At 35.3% G+C, this 18784-nt stretch overlaps 1 protein-coding gene across 1 annotated transcript in view; it reads right to left on the reverse strand.

Annotated features, from left to right (window-relative positions):
- Positions 1-18784, reverse strand: part of LOC116565901 (protein eyes shut homolog) — a 774713-nt gene that overhangs the window by 689886 nt on the left and 66043 nt on the right. The window contains exon 3 of the mRNA XM_032299846.1: positions 1459-1718. Within this exon, the coding sequence (XP_032155737.1) occupies positions 1459-1718 (260 nt within the window). The remainder of the gene's footprint in view (positions 1-1458; positions 1719-18784) is intronic.

Here is an 18784-nt window from a genome sequence, read left to right on the forward strand (position 1 = left end):
TATTTCTTACATTCTCAGAAATGTAAGTAAGCTAAATAAAAAATTCTACTTAGAATGTTTAGCAGAATTATTCTACTAAATGAATTAGCTTCACTGATATTGAATAATTTTTAACAAGTTTCACTCTCAATGTTTGCTAAAAGGAAACCTATTTACTTATTTGAATTATGGTCTTCATAATTATTGAATTTTTGTGGGCATCAAATGCTCCCCTTGTATTTTTTTCTTCTCTATATTGTTTTTCCTGTCTTATTCTTGAAAACAGTCTTTCATGTACTCTATAAATCTAATGTCATTTTTGCAAAAACTATTACAGATGGCTTTCTAGCTTTTAATTCTAATCCTTCGGAAGTACCAGAAGTTTCTGTCATATGTACAGATTTAAGGACTTGCCTCAATATTCTTAAAAAAGAGTAGTTTCTTAAGAAAGTTTTAGAGGATTTGCAAAAATAAATGAAAATAACTTTGAATAAGGTATCTATTTAACAATGTCATCTAAGCTGGCTGTTTTGAACAGAAGAGTAAATAAGTGATTTCCTTATCTTTAAAAGACTCCTTTAAGGGCCAGTGAGAGGGAAGAAAACATGAAACCACAAGTGAATATTAGAAAATAAATTGCAGTTGTGAATCTCCAAACGCAATGTGTTTTTTTATATTATGCTTATAACACATCTAGTTATTCTGAGAACCTGCCATGTGTTTTGGAGCAGAAGCATCTCCACTGAAGATGGAAATTTCTTGTGAGTAGCCATCAACACATGAACCGTGAACACATACCCAAACCAATGTGCATTAATAAGACTTTCTTCACTTGCATAGGAAGAGACCCCAATCAAGAAAGTTGAATAATATCAGGAAAGTTACTGGCTGATGTGACCCAGGAAGCCACAAATATCTTGGCTTCAGGTATGGCTGGATCCAGGAGCTCCAATAGTATTCCTTGAATTGCTCTTTCTTTCTTGCATAGGCTTTCTCTTAATGAGACAATGTAGCCACCAAAGTTACAAAGTTATGTGATTGTAACTAATCTAAGTAGACAGAAGTAATATTTTGATAGCTCCAGAAGAATATGTACAATAAGGCATTTCATTAACCTTGATTATACCTATGTCCACCTCTAACTAACTGCTATTGTCAAGAAGACGATATGAACAGGATTATTTAGAAAAGAGAAACTGTTACTAAAAGAGAGACAACTTCGAAAAGAAAAAAAAGGCCAAAAGGCTATAAAGCTTCACTCTGTTTCCTCTTCCAAGTGGTTAACTCTTAGATTAAGTCATTCAATGTATTTCTCTAATATATTTTTATAACTGGATTTGAAGTCAGATACTCACCTAGCCACAATATGCATAGGACTTTTCCAACCCATTTTAAGAGGCCATCATCCCATAGGCACAGTAAAAACACAAACTAATTAGGTAATTATTTTAAAAAATTAAAATCCATATCAGCTCTTACCTTCTCTACAAATGCAATGCTGATTTTCATCTACCAAAGCCAAGCATGTTGAGTTGTTTCTGCAAGGGTTATTAAGTAGCTCACAAGGGTTATAGCGTTGTTGGCAAAATTGTCCAGTATAAAGGGGTGGGCACAGACATACAAATTGTCCAGGGATGGTAGATTCATGACAAAGACCTCCATTCATGCATGGATCAGAGTCGCATTCATTTATTTCTTCACTACAGTTCTGTCCAGTCCATCCAGATGTACACTCACATCTGAAATATTAAAGTTTTAAGTATAAACATTTTTTCACATTTATTTTTTGTATTTTTAATTACTGCCTTGAACTAAGTATGTAGTACTCTTAAATTTATAACAGGACTAATAAATAATACATAGTTTGAACATACTGTTTGCCTAATTTCCTTGGAAAATATAATATAAATTACCACAACACTTACCGCATTGGCTGATAGAAGATTTAAGAAGCATTAGCAAATTTCTATTATAGTCCTCTGAGACATGTCAGAGAACAACTATTGAGTTGAATTACCAACTGAGCACAATTTCCCTATGAAGTATTTAATGTAAAATAAGGTTTACAGATAAGATCACTATTTATAAACCTTAAATGCTATTTAATTCAGTATCCTTAGCAATATGTGAAATTCTTGTCATCACCAGAGTATTTAACAAGGTGTTACTTTCTGTTAAGCATCTGTTTTTGGTTTTGTGTGTTTGTTGAAGCATTTAAAATACATTTTTAAAATTATCTTTTCCTTTTAAAAAATTTAGATTCAGGGCTTACATGTGCAAGTGTGTGACACAGATACACTGCATAATGCTGTAGTTTGGGCTTCTGTTGAACCCATTCCCCAAATAATGAACATAGAACCCAACAGGTAGGTTTTCAGCCCTTGCCCTTCTCCTTCCCTGCTCACTTTTGGAGTTCCCAGCTTCTATTGTTTTCATCTTTACATCCATGTGTACCCACTGGTTAGCTTCCACTCGAAATTGAGAATATATGGTATCAGATTTTCTGTTTCTGCATTAATTGACTTAGGATAATAGCCTCCACCTGTATCCATATTGCTGCAAAGGACGTGATTTAATTCTTTTTATGGTTTTGTAGGTTTCTACGGTGTATATGCATCACATTTTCTCTATCCAGTCCACCCTTGATAGACACCTAGATTGATCCCATGATTTTGCTCTTGTGAACAGTACTGTGATAAACATATGAGTGAAGTTGACTTTTGGTAGAATGGCTTTCTTTTATTTGGGTAGATGCTTAGTAATGGGATTTCTGGCTCAAATGGTAGTTCTATTTTCAGTTCTTTGAGAAATCTCCATAATGTTTTCTATGGAATGAACTAACTTCATAATTAATATTTGAAAAACGTGGGATAGTTGAAGGTAAAGCAAACAAATGAAAAATAAAGCATTTTTTTCATTTTTAGAATCTGAAGTTACCTGCATATGACAGACTTCTAGCTCAGTCTAACCCTCCATCCAGTAACTACCATTATGTTCAAATACCACTTTGGCCAATCATCATCCATGAAACTAAGCTAGTTCTGCTCTGAAGAGAAAAATTCTAGCACACAGGAGTGGGGAAGTGTTTTACATACAAAGTGTTCATTTGAGGGAAATTGAAAGGTGACAATGAAACCTGCAGATAGTGAGTAAATGCAAATAGAGAGACAGAGGGGTAGTCTATCAGCTGGGTAAATGGAAATCAATCACAACATGTAGATCAGTTCAAGGAAAGAACTTGTACCATTTTGTGGGCAAGGTAGAGTTCCAAATATTGAGTAACTGTACTATTATGCAAATTATCAATCATGAAACAAGCACAGGAAATATTAGAATAATTATTTTCAAAAAGTATATTTACTGATAAGTTCAATTTTTAAGATAACTTGAAAAAAATCATAGCGTTGAAATCATGTAACTTACTTCATGATATAGAATATTTTACTAAAAGGAGGGGAGCCAGGAGGAAGGAAAAAAGGAAGAAAGAAAGAAAAGAGTCACCTAACTTGCAGTTTCAAAGCTCCAGATATATCAAGGACCTTTTGTAATTATAAATATATAATTCCAATATATTGGAGGAGATAGTTGAAAAAGCGACTTACCCCAACATCTTTGAACTCTAAATATCTATCATTAAAATTGAAATAAGAACTAAAATGAATAACTTGCAAAATGATATTATACTTAATTGACTAGTAGCGTCCTAATTCAGTAAGACTAAATCCAACGCATTGTAAGACAGTGGATTTCACAGCTGTCTAAATTTGTTTTATATTGGTTGTAGGCAGAAAGTAATTGCTATAATGCTAACTGCACATTTCTTTGTGACATATGCTTGCACAAGGCAACATTTACAACTGAAACAATTCATATCTTTATAATATAAAAAGCATATACCTAAGGGTATGTTATTTACTTAATATTTTATTTTCTTCTCAAAATCAAAATGCTCTAATTATTTTGGTGACTTTCCATCGTGGTTTGCCAGGAGAGTCCTGGTTCAGTTTGTTGTTTTGACACAATTTTCAGGGCATCCTTTCACTTAGAAGTTTCTAAGGTGCTATTTTTTAAATCTCTATCTCCTATATACCATTACTGAAAATGAGTATCAAAAAAAACAAACAAAACAACTATACTCTCACTTGTTTACTAATCCTACAAATTAATTCACTTTGCTCTAAAATTTGCTTGCCACACACTTTAGGAACTCGTCATACATACTATTTTGTGTTAAAACCATTTGCATGGTTTGCCTCCACTACTAAGCTTCTGGTTCCTGAATGTGTAAGAATGATCTGAATCTCCACATTATCATGTCAACATAATAAATATTGACAATACTATAAGAATCGACTAATATAAGGTCCTCAATGTTGGAATCAGATCGACCTATCTGCACTCTTTCATTTAGGAAGCTGAGGATTACAGTTTTATGAAATTGGTAATCTCACAGAGCAGTTGTAAAGATTAAATGAGATGATAAATAAAACGTGTAAATAGTGGAATAGTGGCTGGCATCTGCATTGCCTGGCCACATACATTGTTTACTAGATGGTGTCACAGAAGTTTTAAGAATACATTTTCTGACCTATGAGCTTAAATATAATGTGTATCTCAACAAGTATATTTCTTTAACCTTTACTAGTACTTCTTTGTGATTTTTGATCATCACATTTTAAAACTGTTAAATGTACTATCCAATTTGATAGTTTCAATTCAGCTTTGCAATATGTAGAAGAGATATTCTTATTCCCACTTTACAGATGAGATAGGTGGAAGTTCAAAAGATAATAGTGATGTATCCAAAGTCACGTGGTTAAGTAAATGAAACTTAGAATCCAGATCACTTCCTCTCAAGGTCCTGTTTTTCTCTTTTTTAATGCTTGTTTTAAATTTAGTATAATTCCTTTAAACATTTTGTGAAAAAATGTTTAAAAAATTGGATATTACCCAGTCTTAAGAAAACAACTTCAGTACACTTATTTTACTTCAAATAATGTCACTAAAAATATAACTATTGAGTCATATAATGGGACTCAGTTAATATACTATGACAATTTTAAAAGGAGAAAAGCTAGAGAATTAACACGTTCTAAAATCACAATCACTACCACAACATGATCACAGGTCCTAAGGAAATTGCAAGGTATTTATGTTTTTCTCTTTACTGTATTCTCTTATGAGTACATAATTCCAACTTGGTTAATTTAAAAGAATTTCTTAAGAAAAACCGACAATTCTTGACTATTTGGCATATGTGCTGAAGGCTTGTTTTATCTCCTCACATAACAGTGGCCTAAGATCTCATGTGGTTGTCATTACAAGGATCAGATTTTCAGGAAAACATGTGGCTGTATGTCAAGAGGACTGATAATGCCAAGACTGAGGCGATAACATGGATGTTTTGTGAAAAATAAAGTTCCAAGGAACAGTCTCTACTAGAGGCTAACAATCTTACCTACAGGTTTATATCTTTGAATCTGCTTCTGTATATGTCAGAGGAGCTAGTTTTTGATGGATGGAAAAACATATTTTATGTGAGGGCTTCAATCTGATTCTAAGTTTGCACCATGAAATAATTTCAGGATTTAGTGGAAGATTGACAGATTTTTTCAAACTCACAGCTAGAAGCAGAGTCATTACGGATTAAAAAAAAGAAAAACATGCAAAGCACATACTGTATGACTTTTCACGTGTACAATTTCTGGCAGCAAACACTTGAAAACAAATAAATGTGTGCTTAAAGATAGATTAATATATTCTAATTTGCTCTTTTCTCTAGTGTGAGAACACCTAAATTCACTGGTGTAAAATACATTGAGTGCTTCTAAGGACAACTTTTCAAATCTTAAATGCTGATTTAAAGTACCAAAACTGATAACGGGAAATAAAGTAGTTATTGTTAAAAAGTGGAACAAAGTCTACTCATTAAGGCGCAGTGGCTCACATCTGTAATCCCAGGTGGAATTTTGAGAAGCTGAGGCAGGTGGTTCACAAGGGGAGGGGATCAAGACCATCCTGGCCAATAAGGTGAAATCTCATCTCTACTAAAAGTACAAAAATTAGCCGGGTGTGGCAGCACCTGCCTGTAGCCCCAGCTACTCAGGAGGCAGAGGCAGGAGAATGCTTGAATCCGGGAGGTGGAGGCTACAGTGAGCCAAGATCATGCCACTGCACTCCAGCCTGGGTGACAGGCTGAGATTCAGTCTCAAAAATAAAAAAAAAATTCACTAGCTTCAAAAATCTTAATAAATGTCAATTTATAATTACTAAGCATTCTATATGTTTACTTTACCATAAATATTTATGCGTGATAACAAAATACCATTCAGCAATATGTATCTGTGTTTGAACATATTTTGTATATTAAGGTACATATGATTTTTTTGCCTATAAATTTATGAATAGAAATCTAACAGTATATGCAATTTAAAAGAATATTTTCTTCTAAAAATTATTTCACTTCTCAAAGAAGCAAAGGGTAAGTTGTTGTTTATCAGAGACTGCGAGGTGGAGGAGATTAGGGGAGATGTTGGTCACAGGCGACAGTTAGACAAAAGGAAAATGTTCAAGAGATCAATTGTACACGACCATGACTATCATTAATAACAACATATTGTGCACTTAAAAATTGTTAAGAGAGTAGATTTTAAGTGCTTTCTTCACAAAAAAGACGAGTATGTTAGGTAATGCATATGTTAATTAGCTTGATTTACCCTTTTCAAAATGTATGCATATATCAAAACATTGTTATACAACATAAACATAGACAGTTTTGTTAATTTTAAAAATTAGTTTATTATTTCTTGTAACCTATACATATATGAAACACAAAATTTCAACCAAAACTGCTAGGTGAAAAAGAAATCATGACTGAATAATCAAATAGTACTGTTATCTTTTTAGTGTCCTACAAAATTGGGGGCATAAATAAGGGAAGAATTTTTTTTTTAATGATCTACCCAATTAAACAATTTATTCATTATTTTATTGTTTTGTCTATTCACCTGTTTATACCCTTAGGTATTCACACCATCAATAAAACTACACTTATACTGAATTATAACATGGTCATTACTATGCTCTTAACCTCTGCAATCTTCTTGGAAATAAGTGTGGAAAATCACTTTGCTCATTTAGCCTTAAAAATATATTTAAAACAATTTATTAATAAACATTAAATATAGAATACACAATTAAGGACCACTTTGAATAACTGCCTGAAAATGTTAATATGTAAAAACATATGAGAAAATTGGTATGAGTAAAATGAAAGTGAGGAGGCAGCCTAAAAACAGTAATAACAGGGCAAAGTTGCTAAGGACTGTGAAAACTACTGCAAAAGCAAGAAAAGTAAAATTAAGGAATTTTGACTTTACCCTTGAAGATACTTAAGGTTTTTTTGTTTGCTTGTTTGTTTGTTTGTAAGTATGGGAGCAACATTGATTGTTATGCAGCAGAAGATGGGTTAACATAGAACAAGTTGGTAGCATGAAGATCATTTTGGAAGCTATTGTTTCATTATTTATAAGAGATTATGAGAACCTACACAAAGGCAGTAATAAAATACCTCAGATTTGAGACATATTTTTGATGTATGCCAGAGATTTGGATGATGGTTAGTAAGCAGATGAGGCAGAGTTAGAGTACTGAGGAGGGAGGAGGAATCACTGGGCTTCACATTCGCCATCGGAAAGATGATGCCATAGATAAAAGACAGATGACAATGACGGAAATAGAAGAAAATAAGATTGTACTGATGCTTAATAGGTAACAGCTTAAATCAAATAAATTGCATGATTTCAGATGGTATCCTGCATGTATTAAAAATCCAAATATGGAGCTCTGGAAAAATCAAAGCAGGCAATAAAATATAAAGGGCCATTCTAACAAATATTATTAGGAATGAGTAAGGTTAAAATTGGTCTTCTCTACTGAAATATAAAATTAATTTGATAAAAACTTATAGAATCCTCTTCACTGTGACATTCTGCAATATTTTATAGAATCTTAGATACCTATATAGAATTTTTGAAAAGAAATAGGCAGGAAAGAATTCTAATAAGCAGAGCAGTGTAAGCACATGGTCTGACAGATGGTAAGCAAACCCTTCTTTATCTTATTTTTATTTATTTATTTGTTTGTTTGAGATGGCGTCTCACTCTGTCACCCAGGCTGGTGTGCAGTGGTGCAATCTCGGCTCACTGCAACCTCTGCAACCCGGGTTCAAGCTACTTTCCTGCCTTGGTCTCCTGAGTAGCTGGGATTACAGGTGCCTGCCATCAAGCCTGGCTAATTTTTGTATTTTTAGTAGAGATAGGGTTTCAACATGTTGGCCAGGCTAGGCAAACCTTTCTTTTTTATTTTATTTTATTTTTTGATGGTGAAGGGAAGTTTATGGAGTAAATATTTTAAATGAACTCAAGAATTTCTTTTTTATTATTAATAGAAAAAGGATTTATTCTGTTAGGCTATCAAGTCACATTTCATATATTTTGTAAAAATATTTAAATTTAGATATATAACTTATAAGTCAATGATTTCTATTAGAAGAATTATAGCCTATATTTTTATACAACATGAATTTCGATATAAATTAACTGTTTGGATAGTTCCTTGATATAATTCTCTTTATCTATTTCCATTATCCTATATGATTTAATCTTCTGTGACATGTAAGAACAACTGATCAATAGTCTTTTTCACAGTTATTTAATTCAAGCTGCTTTATAGGTCAGTGTCTCCAAAAACCAGTTCAAGGCTTTTACAAGACTGAGAATATTCCTCATTTATAGAAGAAATCTAAAGCATCAGACAAGCAGAGGCAGAGAATGCATTGGGTCAAGCCTCCAGTATATTCATATTTAAAATCTGAGGTAAATCTGATAGAACTCATGCTGTATTTTGAAGAAAACTCAAAGTTAAATACGCTTGAATCTTGGACCAGAACAACAAAGCCAAACATATGCCATATAGTAAGATGCTATATAGTGACATTAGTTCCACCTTTTTTTTTTTTTTTTTGGCCGTTGTGGTCATCATATAGAAACCATGAGAACAGGATATTTTACCACTCAGGCAGATGATGAGAATTTAGATTTTTTTTTTGTAAGCCTACAACCAGACCTAAGAAATTTACGTTGAAAAAAATGACTCTGAACAACATCTTGAGTAAAGCTGAAAGACAGTATTTGCTTAAAAAGACTAACTACACGACAAGATAGCCGAAGTTCCTATTCTGTAAGTTTACTTATTGAGTCAAGAAAATGACTAGTGTTATAAACAGGAGTAACATCAACAATTACGTAATTTAACTCTGAACATAAACCTAGTTTAAATTACCATCTTTAATTTCTTCTATTTTATTTTTCCTTGAGGTGTGTGTATGTCTGTGTGTGTGTGTGAGTGTTGTGTGTGTGTGTGTTAGCAGAAAATTGATGATGAATCAGTTTCTGAGCAAGTAAGTATTACTTCTGGCTCCTGGTTTTTTCCAAAAAGGATCTTTGTGGCAAGTCAGTCTGCTTTTAAACATAATGTTTTATAGATTCAGATGAATTAGTAATTGCACCTTTTTCAACGCTTACAAATTTATATATGTCTGCATGTGTATATGCAAGTATAATATCCATACCTATACCCACATGTTGTATTCAATTGTATTCAAATTATACTAGAAAATGCATATATAATCTTTCAAATACAGTTCAAAATGTATAAAAATCGTGTATACCTACACATGTATTTTTATTCTTTCAAATACAATTTGAGTAGGAGGCAAATTTTTAAATACAGAAGCAGGATACGGAGTGTTACGTAAGGAAATTGAAGCACTAAGATATAGAACTTAAACAAATTTATAAACATTTTACAAAATAATTCATAAATCTGCAGCATGTCAGGTGTTTCACATGGAGAAACATTTTAAACTCCCAGTTTAATAAGCACTACACTTGAAGTCTGAAAAGAAAATCAACCGAGCTATCAAATGCCAAATGAATTTTATACATTTGGAAATATTATAAGCAAGGAGGAAATGAAACAATCTTTTGTTGTTGCTAGGACTGACGTTATAATAAACGCTATATATGTTTCAATCTCCTTGGAGTAACATGTATTAGAAATATGTACTCTAATTACAAATCAGACATTTTTAGTTCTAGACTACATGCATATAACACCATTAATTCTGAAATGTAACATAAATTCAGTTAGCCAATGTAAAAATATGCAAAAATAAACCTATTGAAAATGAACACTAATGTATCTTTGCACATACAGAAGTTATAAACCCATTATTTTGTTAAAATTAAAAATTATACATCTCCTTCCTTAAAAGTTTAAGTAACACCCAAATTTTCTTTTACTTATTTTTTTAGAATGGAACTATAGAAATAATTAAGGATAGCAGAGATAAGAGAAAAAAGGAAGGAAGGAAAGAGAAGCAAAAAACAAATTCTTATTGCTAAAGGGCCACCTGTCTCACAGGAGTTATGTGGGAAGTTTTATGTCTATGATCCTGCTCCTTGATGAGACTCTTCCTGGCACTTAGTCAATCCAGAGTCCAAGTGATATTCGAAAAGCCTTTTAAAAGATCACTAAGCCAGAACTTGAAACTCACAGAGAGAAAGGATAAATTCAAAGTAGAAGAGATTTATCTTTGTGAAGTATGAAATAAAGTCACCAGTGCCTGTATCTCTCTGAATCTAATTCAATGTGACAAAGAAAATTAGAAACAGAAAATAAAACTTCATCCTCAATAAAACAGTTATCAATAATCCCAAGCCGAAGCTCTAAAGAAAATGAGATGACAAATATTGTAAAAGGACCAAGATAAGAGCAGCTACGAAGAGCAGGTGCCTGCTGCTGGAGTAAGCTCGCAGAAATGGCACAAAAATAGTCGTCCTCAGAATAGGAAACTAATTAAAAAATTAAAAAAAAAAAAAACTGGCTTGTAACGTAAAGCTGGGCCAATTTCTCATCAAAGAGTGTTAGGGGCAGAAGAAAAGACACTGGCAGAATTTGGAATTTCAGAGACATGAAACCTTGAGGGCTCATGAAGGAAAATAAGCAGTTCCTGATGCTACCATTATTCACTGGGATGAAGAAAAATATATTGGTTCTCCCTCTGTCCCACCTCTCTCTCTGACATGCATACACATGCACGTGTGTACAAGTGTTCAAATATAAGCAATTCAAAAACCAGTATTATATATTGTTTTACTCTGAGCCAGAGAAACTTGTTTCTCTTTGACGAGGACATTGTCTTTACTCACATGGGCTCCCGCAAATACTCAGGTTTTCAAGAACTAATTTTAAAGTTAAAAAAAAAAAAACACTTAAAAAGGAATCAGTACAAAATAGACTGCTGTGTGTGTGTGTGCAAATGTAAATGTAAAAATAAATGAACGCGAAAATAGCCAGATTCTTATATAAGCATTACTTTACCAAACGTATTAAAATTACAGCCAGATAATTTTAAGACAAGTATAAAGCTAGTATAAATATTATTATACAAAAAAAATTTAAGGAGATATAAAAGACTCAGGATATAAATCAGTAAATAAAATGAGAGGAAATCCAATGGTAAAATTCCAGGAAAAATAGAGATTAATTTGAAAGCCAGTATTCACTGGCCCTTTTGTTTCCTCTCTATGATAGCAGTGCATATGCACTTCTTCTAGTCTATCATTTGAGCCAACACCCCTTTAGATGTATTCCCTAACTCATCCTTTAGCTTCTAGGCTGTCCTGGTATCTTGGCTATGGATATCCCAGTACCTTCAGGTCACAAGGCAACAGAGATTATGACAGTTATCTGGGTCTCCTTGAGCAGAAGACACAGAGGAGTGGAGATCGACCCCAAGCTATGGCTGGAGCAAGAGACCTGCTTTGAATTCTTTATCTGGCATTTCAACATTTCATTTTGTTTAGGATTCAGGATCCAGTATTACTTTGCTGATTTTTGTCTGAACTGGAGAAATACTTCTTATTCTTACTTTTGTTGGGGTGACACTTTGCTTTTTGTGAGGATGTGCCTATGATGTATGTTGACTAAACTCATTTGGCTTTGCTTCTCGGTATGTTGAGTGGCTATATTAATCTGTTTTCATGCTGCTGATAAAGATACACTCAAGACTGAGAAAAAAATAGGTTTAATTGGACTTACAGTTCCACATGGCTGGGGAGTCCTCAAAACCATGGCAGGAGGCAGTGGCAAAAGAAAAACAAGGAAGAAGCAAAAGCAAAAACCCCTGATCAACCCGTCAGATCTCTTGAGGCTTAATCATTATCACGAGAATAGCACGGGAAAGATCGGCCTCCAAGATTCAATTACCTCCTGCTGGGTCCCTTCCATAACACAAGGGAATTCTAGGAGATATAATTCAAGTAGAGATTTGAGTGGGGTCACAACCAACCATATCATTTCACCTATGGCCCCTCCAAATCTCATGTCCTCACATTTCAAAACCAATCATGCCTTCCTAACAGTCCCCCAAAGTCTTAACTCTTTTCTCCATTAACCCAAAAGTCCACAGCCCAAAGTCTCATCTGAGACAAGGCAAGTCCCTTCTGCCTGTGAGTCTGTAAAATCAAAACCACCTAGTTACTTCCTAGATACAGTTGGGGTACAGGCATTGGTTAAATACAACTGTTCCAAATGGGAAAAACTGGTCAAAACAAAGGGGTTACAGGACCCATGAAAGTTCAAAATCCAGCAGGGTAGTCAAATTTTAAAGATCCAAAATGATCTCCTTTGACTTCATCTCTCACAACCAGGCCATGGTTCTCATGATGTTGGGCAGCTCCACCCTTGTGGTTTTGCAGGGTATGGTCTCCTTCCTGGCTGCTTTCACAGGCTGGTGTTGAGTGTCTGTGGCTTTTCCAGGCACAAGGGACAAGCTGTCAGTAGATTCACCAGCCTGGGAACTGGAGGACAGTAGCCCTCTTCTTACAGCTCCACTAGGTGGACCCCAAGTAGAGACTCTGCATGGGGTCTCTGACTCCACATTTCCCATCATACTTCCCTAGCAGAGGTTCTCCATGAGAACCACACCCTGCAGCAAATTTTGTCTGGACACCCAGGCGTTTACATACATCTTCTGAAATCTAAGTGGAGGTCCCAAACCTCAATTCTGATTTCTGTGCCCTGGAGGCTCAACACCATGTGGAAGCTGCCAAGGCTTGGGGCTTCTACCTTCTGAAGCCACAGCCCAAGCTGTATGTTGGTCCAGCTGTACATTGGCTGGAGTGTCTGGGACACAGGGCACAAAATCCCTAGGCTGCACATAGTATGGGGACCCTGGGACTCCAGGCCTGTGATGGGAGGGGCTGCTGTGAAGGCCTCTGACATCTCTGGAGACACTGTTCCATGGTCTTAGGCATTAACATTAGGCTCCTTGCAACTTATGCAAATTTCTGCAGTCAGGTTGAATTTCTCCCCCAAAAAGGATTTTTCTTTTCTATTGCACAGTTGGGCTACAAATTTTCCAACTTTTATGCTCTGCTTCCCTTATGAAACTTAATGCCTTTAACAGTACCCAACTCACCTCTTGAATACCTTGTGGCTTACAAATTTCTTCTGTCAGATACTCTAAATCATCTTTCTCAATTTCAAAGTTCCACAAATCTATAAAGCAGGGGCAAAATGCCAGAAGACTCTTTGCTAAAACATAAAAAGAGTCACCTTTGCTCTAGTTTCCCAATAAGTTCCTCATCTCCATCTGAGACCATGGCAGCCTGGTCTGCCCATATTGCTATCAGCATTTTGGGCAAAGCCATTCAACAAGTCTCTAGCAAGTTCAAAATTTCCCACATTTTCCTGTCTTCTTCTGAGCCCTCCAAACTGTTCCAACCTCTGCCTGTCACCCAGCTCCAAGGTTGCTTCCACATTTTTGGGTATCTATTCAGCATTGTCCCACTCTACTGGTACTGTTTACTGTATTAGTTCATTTTCATGCTGGTGATAGACGTATCTGAAACTGGGATGAAAAAGAGGATTAATTGACCTTACAGTTCCACATGGCTGAAGAGGCCTCAGAATTATGGTGAGGGGTAAAATGCACTTCTTACATGGTGGTGCCAAGACAAAAATGACAAAGGAGCAAACGTGGAAACCCCTGATAAACTTACCAGATCTAGTGTGATTTAAATACTAGAACAAGAATAGCATGGGAAATACCAGGCCCCATGATCAATTACCTCCCCCTTGGTCCCTCTCACATGTGGGAATTTTGAGAGATACAATTCAAGTTGAGGTATAGATTCGGACATAGTCAAACCATATCAGTGGCATAGATTCTGTTTGATTTCTTTGGTTATACATAATCTTTGTATGGTGGCTTTCTTAAATGCTTGTTGTGGTAGTGATGTGTCTGGTGTGTCAGCAGGCCCAAGATCTCCTAATGAGCAAGGGTGGTGTGAATAAAAGTGGTAGCAGAGATCCTGTGAAGCTTGTAATCTTTCCAAATGCTGTGAACTTGTGGCAGATATTGAAGTGGGCTGTGCAGATAATCTTAAGGCCAGAAGGTGGTGCTTACAGGTGAGAGCCAGCTGCCATGGTCACTGTAAGAAAGATGGTCTCATCTGGTCTAGATGGTCTCTCATCTACACCTTTGTTATCTACAGGAAGTTCTCAGGTTCCCAGGTGATGGGTTGGGTTGTAAAACATTCAGTGGTCCTGGTCCCACACTTTGCCTCTGAGGGCGGAGACAGCACAGCTGGGAACTGGGCCAAGTGAGCCTGCATGTGGGTCCATAATGGTGGGTGCAAGCACCAGCCCCAGCAGGGTTCACGGTCTGTTCTCAGGCCCCTGGAAAAACTTCCCAGTGAGGAGCAGAACAATCACTGCTGTGTCTAAAACCGAGGATGGGGAATGAGAGGCAGCTCAGGCTTTACAGGTTAGCAAGTGATAGTGAGACCCGCTGTGCTCTCATACTCCCAACCTACCAGGGCTCCCTCTTATAGCCTGACTCTGGCGGCAAGTTAGAACGGTTAGCCAAAGCACTCCTGGTTTGCCCTCAGACCACAGACCTATCCCAGGCCACAAAACTCTCTGCTGGGGTCCAAACCACACCCACTCAGATCCTGAGAAAAGGGAGCACCGAAGCACCTTCCCTGTGGCTGGAGGATATACCACATTTCCCTCTCAGTTCTGGCCCCAGGGGCTTCTCCCCCTACTCAAGATCGTAAATCTCTGGCCATAGACACTCCAAACCAGAAACTGACACTTGTGCTGGCTGGTAGGTTTCCACACAGCTCTCTATGAGCTAGCATACAGGATGGCCTCATTCTATTGATGCCCAGTTCTAGGAGTACACGCAGAAAATATATATTTTTTTTTTTTGAGATAAGAAAAAAAAAAACTTTGTCACCCAGGCTGTGGCACAGTGGTGTGATCTCGGCTTACTACAACCTCCACCTCTTGGGTTCAAGCAATTCTCCTGCCTTAGCCTCCCAAGTTACTGTGACTACAGGCAACTCATGTCACCGCGTCCAGTTAATTTTTCTAATTTTACTTGAGATAGGGTTTCACCATCTTGGCCACGCTGGTCTTGAACTCCTGATATCAGGTGATCCGCCCATCTCGGCCTCCCAAAGTGTTCGGATTACAGGCATTAGCCACGGCACCCAACCAGATAATTTCTAGATCTGTTACTGCTAATAGTCACTCGATTGCTTACCCAGTTAAATCCAGGGTTTGGTTGGGACAAGGAGCTCCTTCATAGGCTGGATTGCCCAGGTTCCTAGTGGGAATGTGTATCATGGAGGCAATCACTCTCCGTCACATGCACTGAGGATTCATTCACAATTTTCTGCTGGAGCCTGCCACATGAGTTGTCACCTTCATTTTTTTTCTAAGTACCCAGTTTTCTTTCACTCTTACGTTGATCTCCCATGTTACTTTTTGCACAGAAGTTCACAGTGTGAATCTTTACACACAACTATGTTATTTCCAAGTGAATGAGGTATACTAACAAAACCTCTAATTAGCCATCTTGGGAAAGAAAGAGTTTAAAAACTTTGAAAAAAGAGACGGGTCCTAAAATTTAGGTATCTGTAATGAATTCCTATATGAAGACATACGTTAATTGTGATTTACTATGAAAAGCAAGAGTAAATATAAACACTATATAGGTGAAATTTAATAATTGTTTTACAAAAGAAAGCAGAGTTTTACTTTCTCATTCTGAAGTCAAGGAAGAATTTTATGGCGGAATTTTTTAGTATAGGACATAGGGAAACATAATGAACCATGTTTTGATGTATGGCCTTGCAAGAGGTATAGAAAGGTTCAAATGCACATCTTTTAAATCAATTCTGCATGAAAATTGAAGGAAAAATGTAACATGCTAACTTTGTGTGGGAAAAAAAGATTATTAGCTTGAATAATGTGCTCTAGACACGGATCTAGGAGAAACAGATAAAATGGATTTCTTATTTTCATGTGAGCTCTTTTTGTTTGTCAGCTTGCTTATCATTTTGCAAGCTGATAGTTCTCAGAGCATGCATTGGAAATACTCACAGATTTTTTTAGAAAAACAACATTCATCTGTGAAGAAAGTCCTCTACAAGAAAAGAAATAACTCTAAATAAAACTAGGAATACAAAATATTACTTACACTAAGAAAAGTTATTAATTACTTACATGATCAGTTATATAAATTGAAACAATTTGGAATAATAAATACAGAAATAAAACTTACCACCATTAAGCTTATGTCAAAACTCCCCAGTATAAGAAAAACCATTGTATTGAACAACTCTTTCATCCCTGATTTGGCAAGGAATTACAGGTGACAGTAAAAAAAAATGTAAAATCTTAAGGGTGCTGGTGTAAGAAGTCCTAAATTCTATACCTCCTCTGCTAATAACATGTCACTGGAAGGGCCAACTGATCTGTATAATTTTCTATATCCTCATATAAGAAACATAAATAATATCAGTATATCATTTGGCCATAGTTATAATAAGATTCAAATTTAAAAGTTTCTATAAAACCTCTTTAATAAGACAAACATAATACTTTAATTTACATTTAAATATTTCTCATGCTGAAAAAAATGCATTCATGTTTTGAGAATTGTTTATCCGAAATTATTACAAAAGGAAAATTTTCAAAAGCCCAACAAACAGCAGGATGTAAGAGGGTGGAAATGAACTGTGAATGGGACATAAGAAAACTCTTCAGGGTGATGAATAAGTTCGTATTTTGGGTTTGGTGGAAGTTACACAAGTACAACTGTCAAAACTTCTTTAACTGTATATGTAAAATCTTTACATTTAATTATGTATAATCACAATAAAAAATGTCCCAGAGCTATTGAATACCTTATGAAAAGTCTGTTTCTCTAAAAACTTCCCCTTCCTTTCCTATAGGAAGAAACAGTAAGGGAAAAAGAACTTTAAAACCTGAGAAAAATGCAGTTCCTTAATTATATCAAAGTTTTTCAAAACCCTAATATCAAATTTTGATTAACCACCTTTCAAACAAAGAAAATACAGATTTTGCAGTAAATAATATTGTAATGTACATGTTTCTGTTTCCAAATGATTACCTTTCTTCCAAAGTTCAATAAAAAATAATAAGTTTACTCGCAAATACCATAATCCTAAATTTTACATTTTGTGCTTGTTATAGTCATTGCCCTCCCATGCAACATTTAATCTGAAACACAACAACCGATGGCTTTCAATTCATTTCTGCTGAGCCACGTCTGAATATGTCTGCATCATTCTGGTTTTGTTTTGTTTTTTTCATGGGGTTATGTTTTTACATTTTTCCGAAATTTTAGTTTCTAGGACTTGGCATTAAAACAATTCATCATTTTTTAAAACAAATGTTAAAAGAGAAGGAAACAAGCAAAACCTATTTCTAAATATAGCACTTTTTAAAACTCCATTTTTATTTTTTAAAAATTTAGTTTATTTTTAATTGACAAATAATAAGGCATCACTTTTAATCTGAAATTGGTATTATGGTTCTACTTGAAATAATGAGATAGTCTAATACTAAATAATTTTTTCTAAATATTCTTCTAAAAAATAAAAATTATCTTTGAATATGTTTCTATATAGTTTTGTTAGTAACATTTAAAGATTCAGTGAATGGCAGTGCTAAATTATAAGCTCTAGGCTTCACTAGCCATAAGATATGTTTTCATATCTGCACTCAGAATACATAAGAGGTTGTTAGGGGTTGAATTGTATCTCCCCAAAAATCTTGAAGTCCTAATCACCAGGATCTCAAAATGTGGCCTCTTTTGAAAATAGAGCCTTTACAGTTATATTCAAATGAAAATGAATTCATTAGGGTTGAAATTAATTCAATAGGACCACTGTCCTTTAAGAAGGGGGGAAATTTTGACACAGAGGCACTCACACAGGAAAGAAAACTACTTAAAATGAAGGCCGAGATCAGGGTGGCTCTTCAGAAACCAAGGAATGCCAAAGACTATCCCAGCAAAGTAATACATGGAAGGTATGCAGGGAGTTTTTACAATTACTATGGTGCCTGATAAAACTGTCTCTTTCTCCATTCTTTCCATTCAGTTTTAATGAAATAAGATAGTTCATTTATTCTTTCAAAATAAGGTCTTTAATACCTCTTCTGCTTATCACTGCCTGTCTTCAAATAATATGCCACTTCACGTAAAACATAATAGCCTTACAACAAGACACTGTGATTTCCCCTTTTCTTCCTTTGTGCTACTGTTATCAAAAAGCAATTTTACTTAACCAGTGAGTTCTAAGGCCTATTTGTACAGTTATAATTGGTAATAGGATGTATTTTAGCTGTCAAAAATAAT

The sequence above is a fragment of the Sapajus apella genome, unplaced genomic scaffold, assembly GCF_009761245.1.
Source record: "Sapajus apella isolate SASKATOON/1434 unplaced genomic scaffold, GSC_monkey_1.0 scaffold41, whole genome shotgun sequence".
NCBI lineage: Eukaryota > Metazoa > Chordata > Mammalia > Primates > Cebidae > Sapajus > Sapajus apella.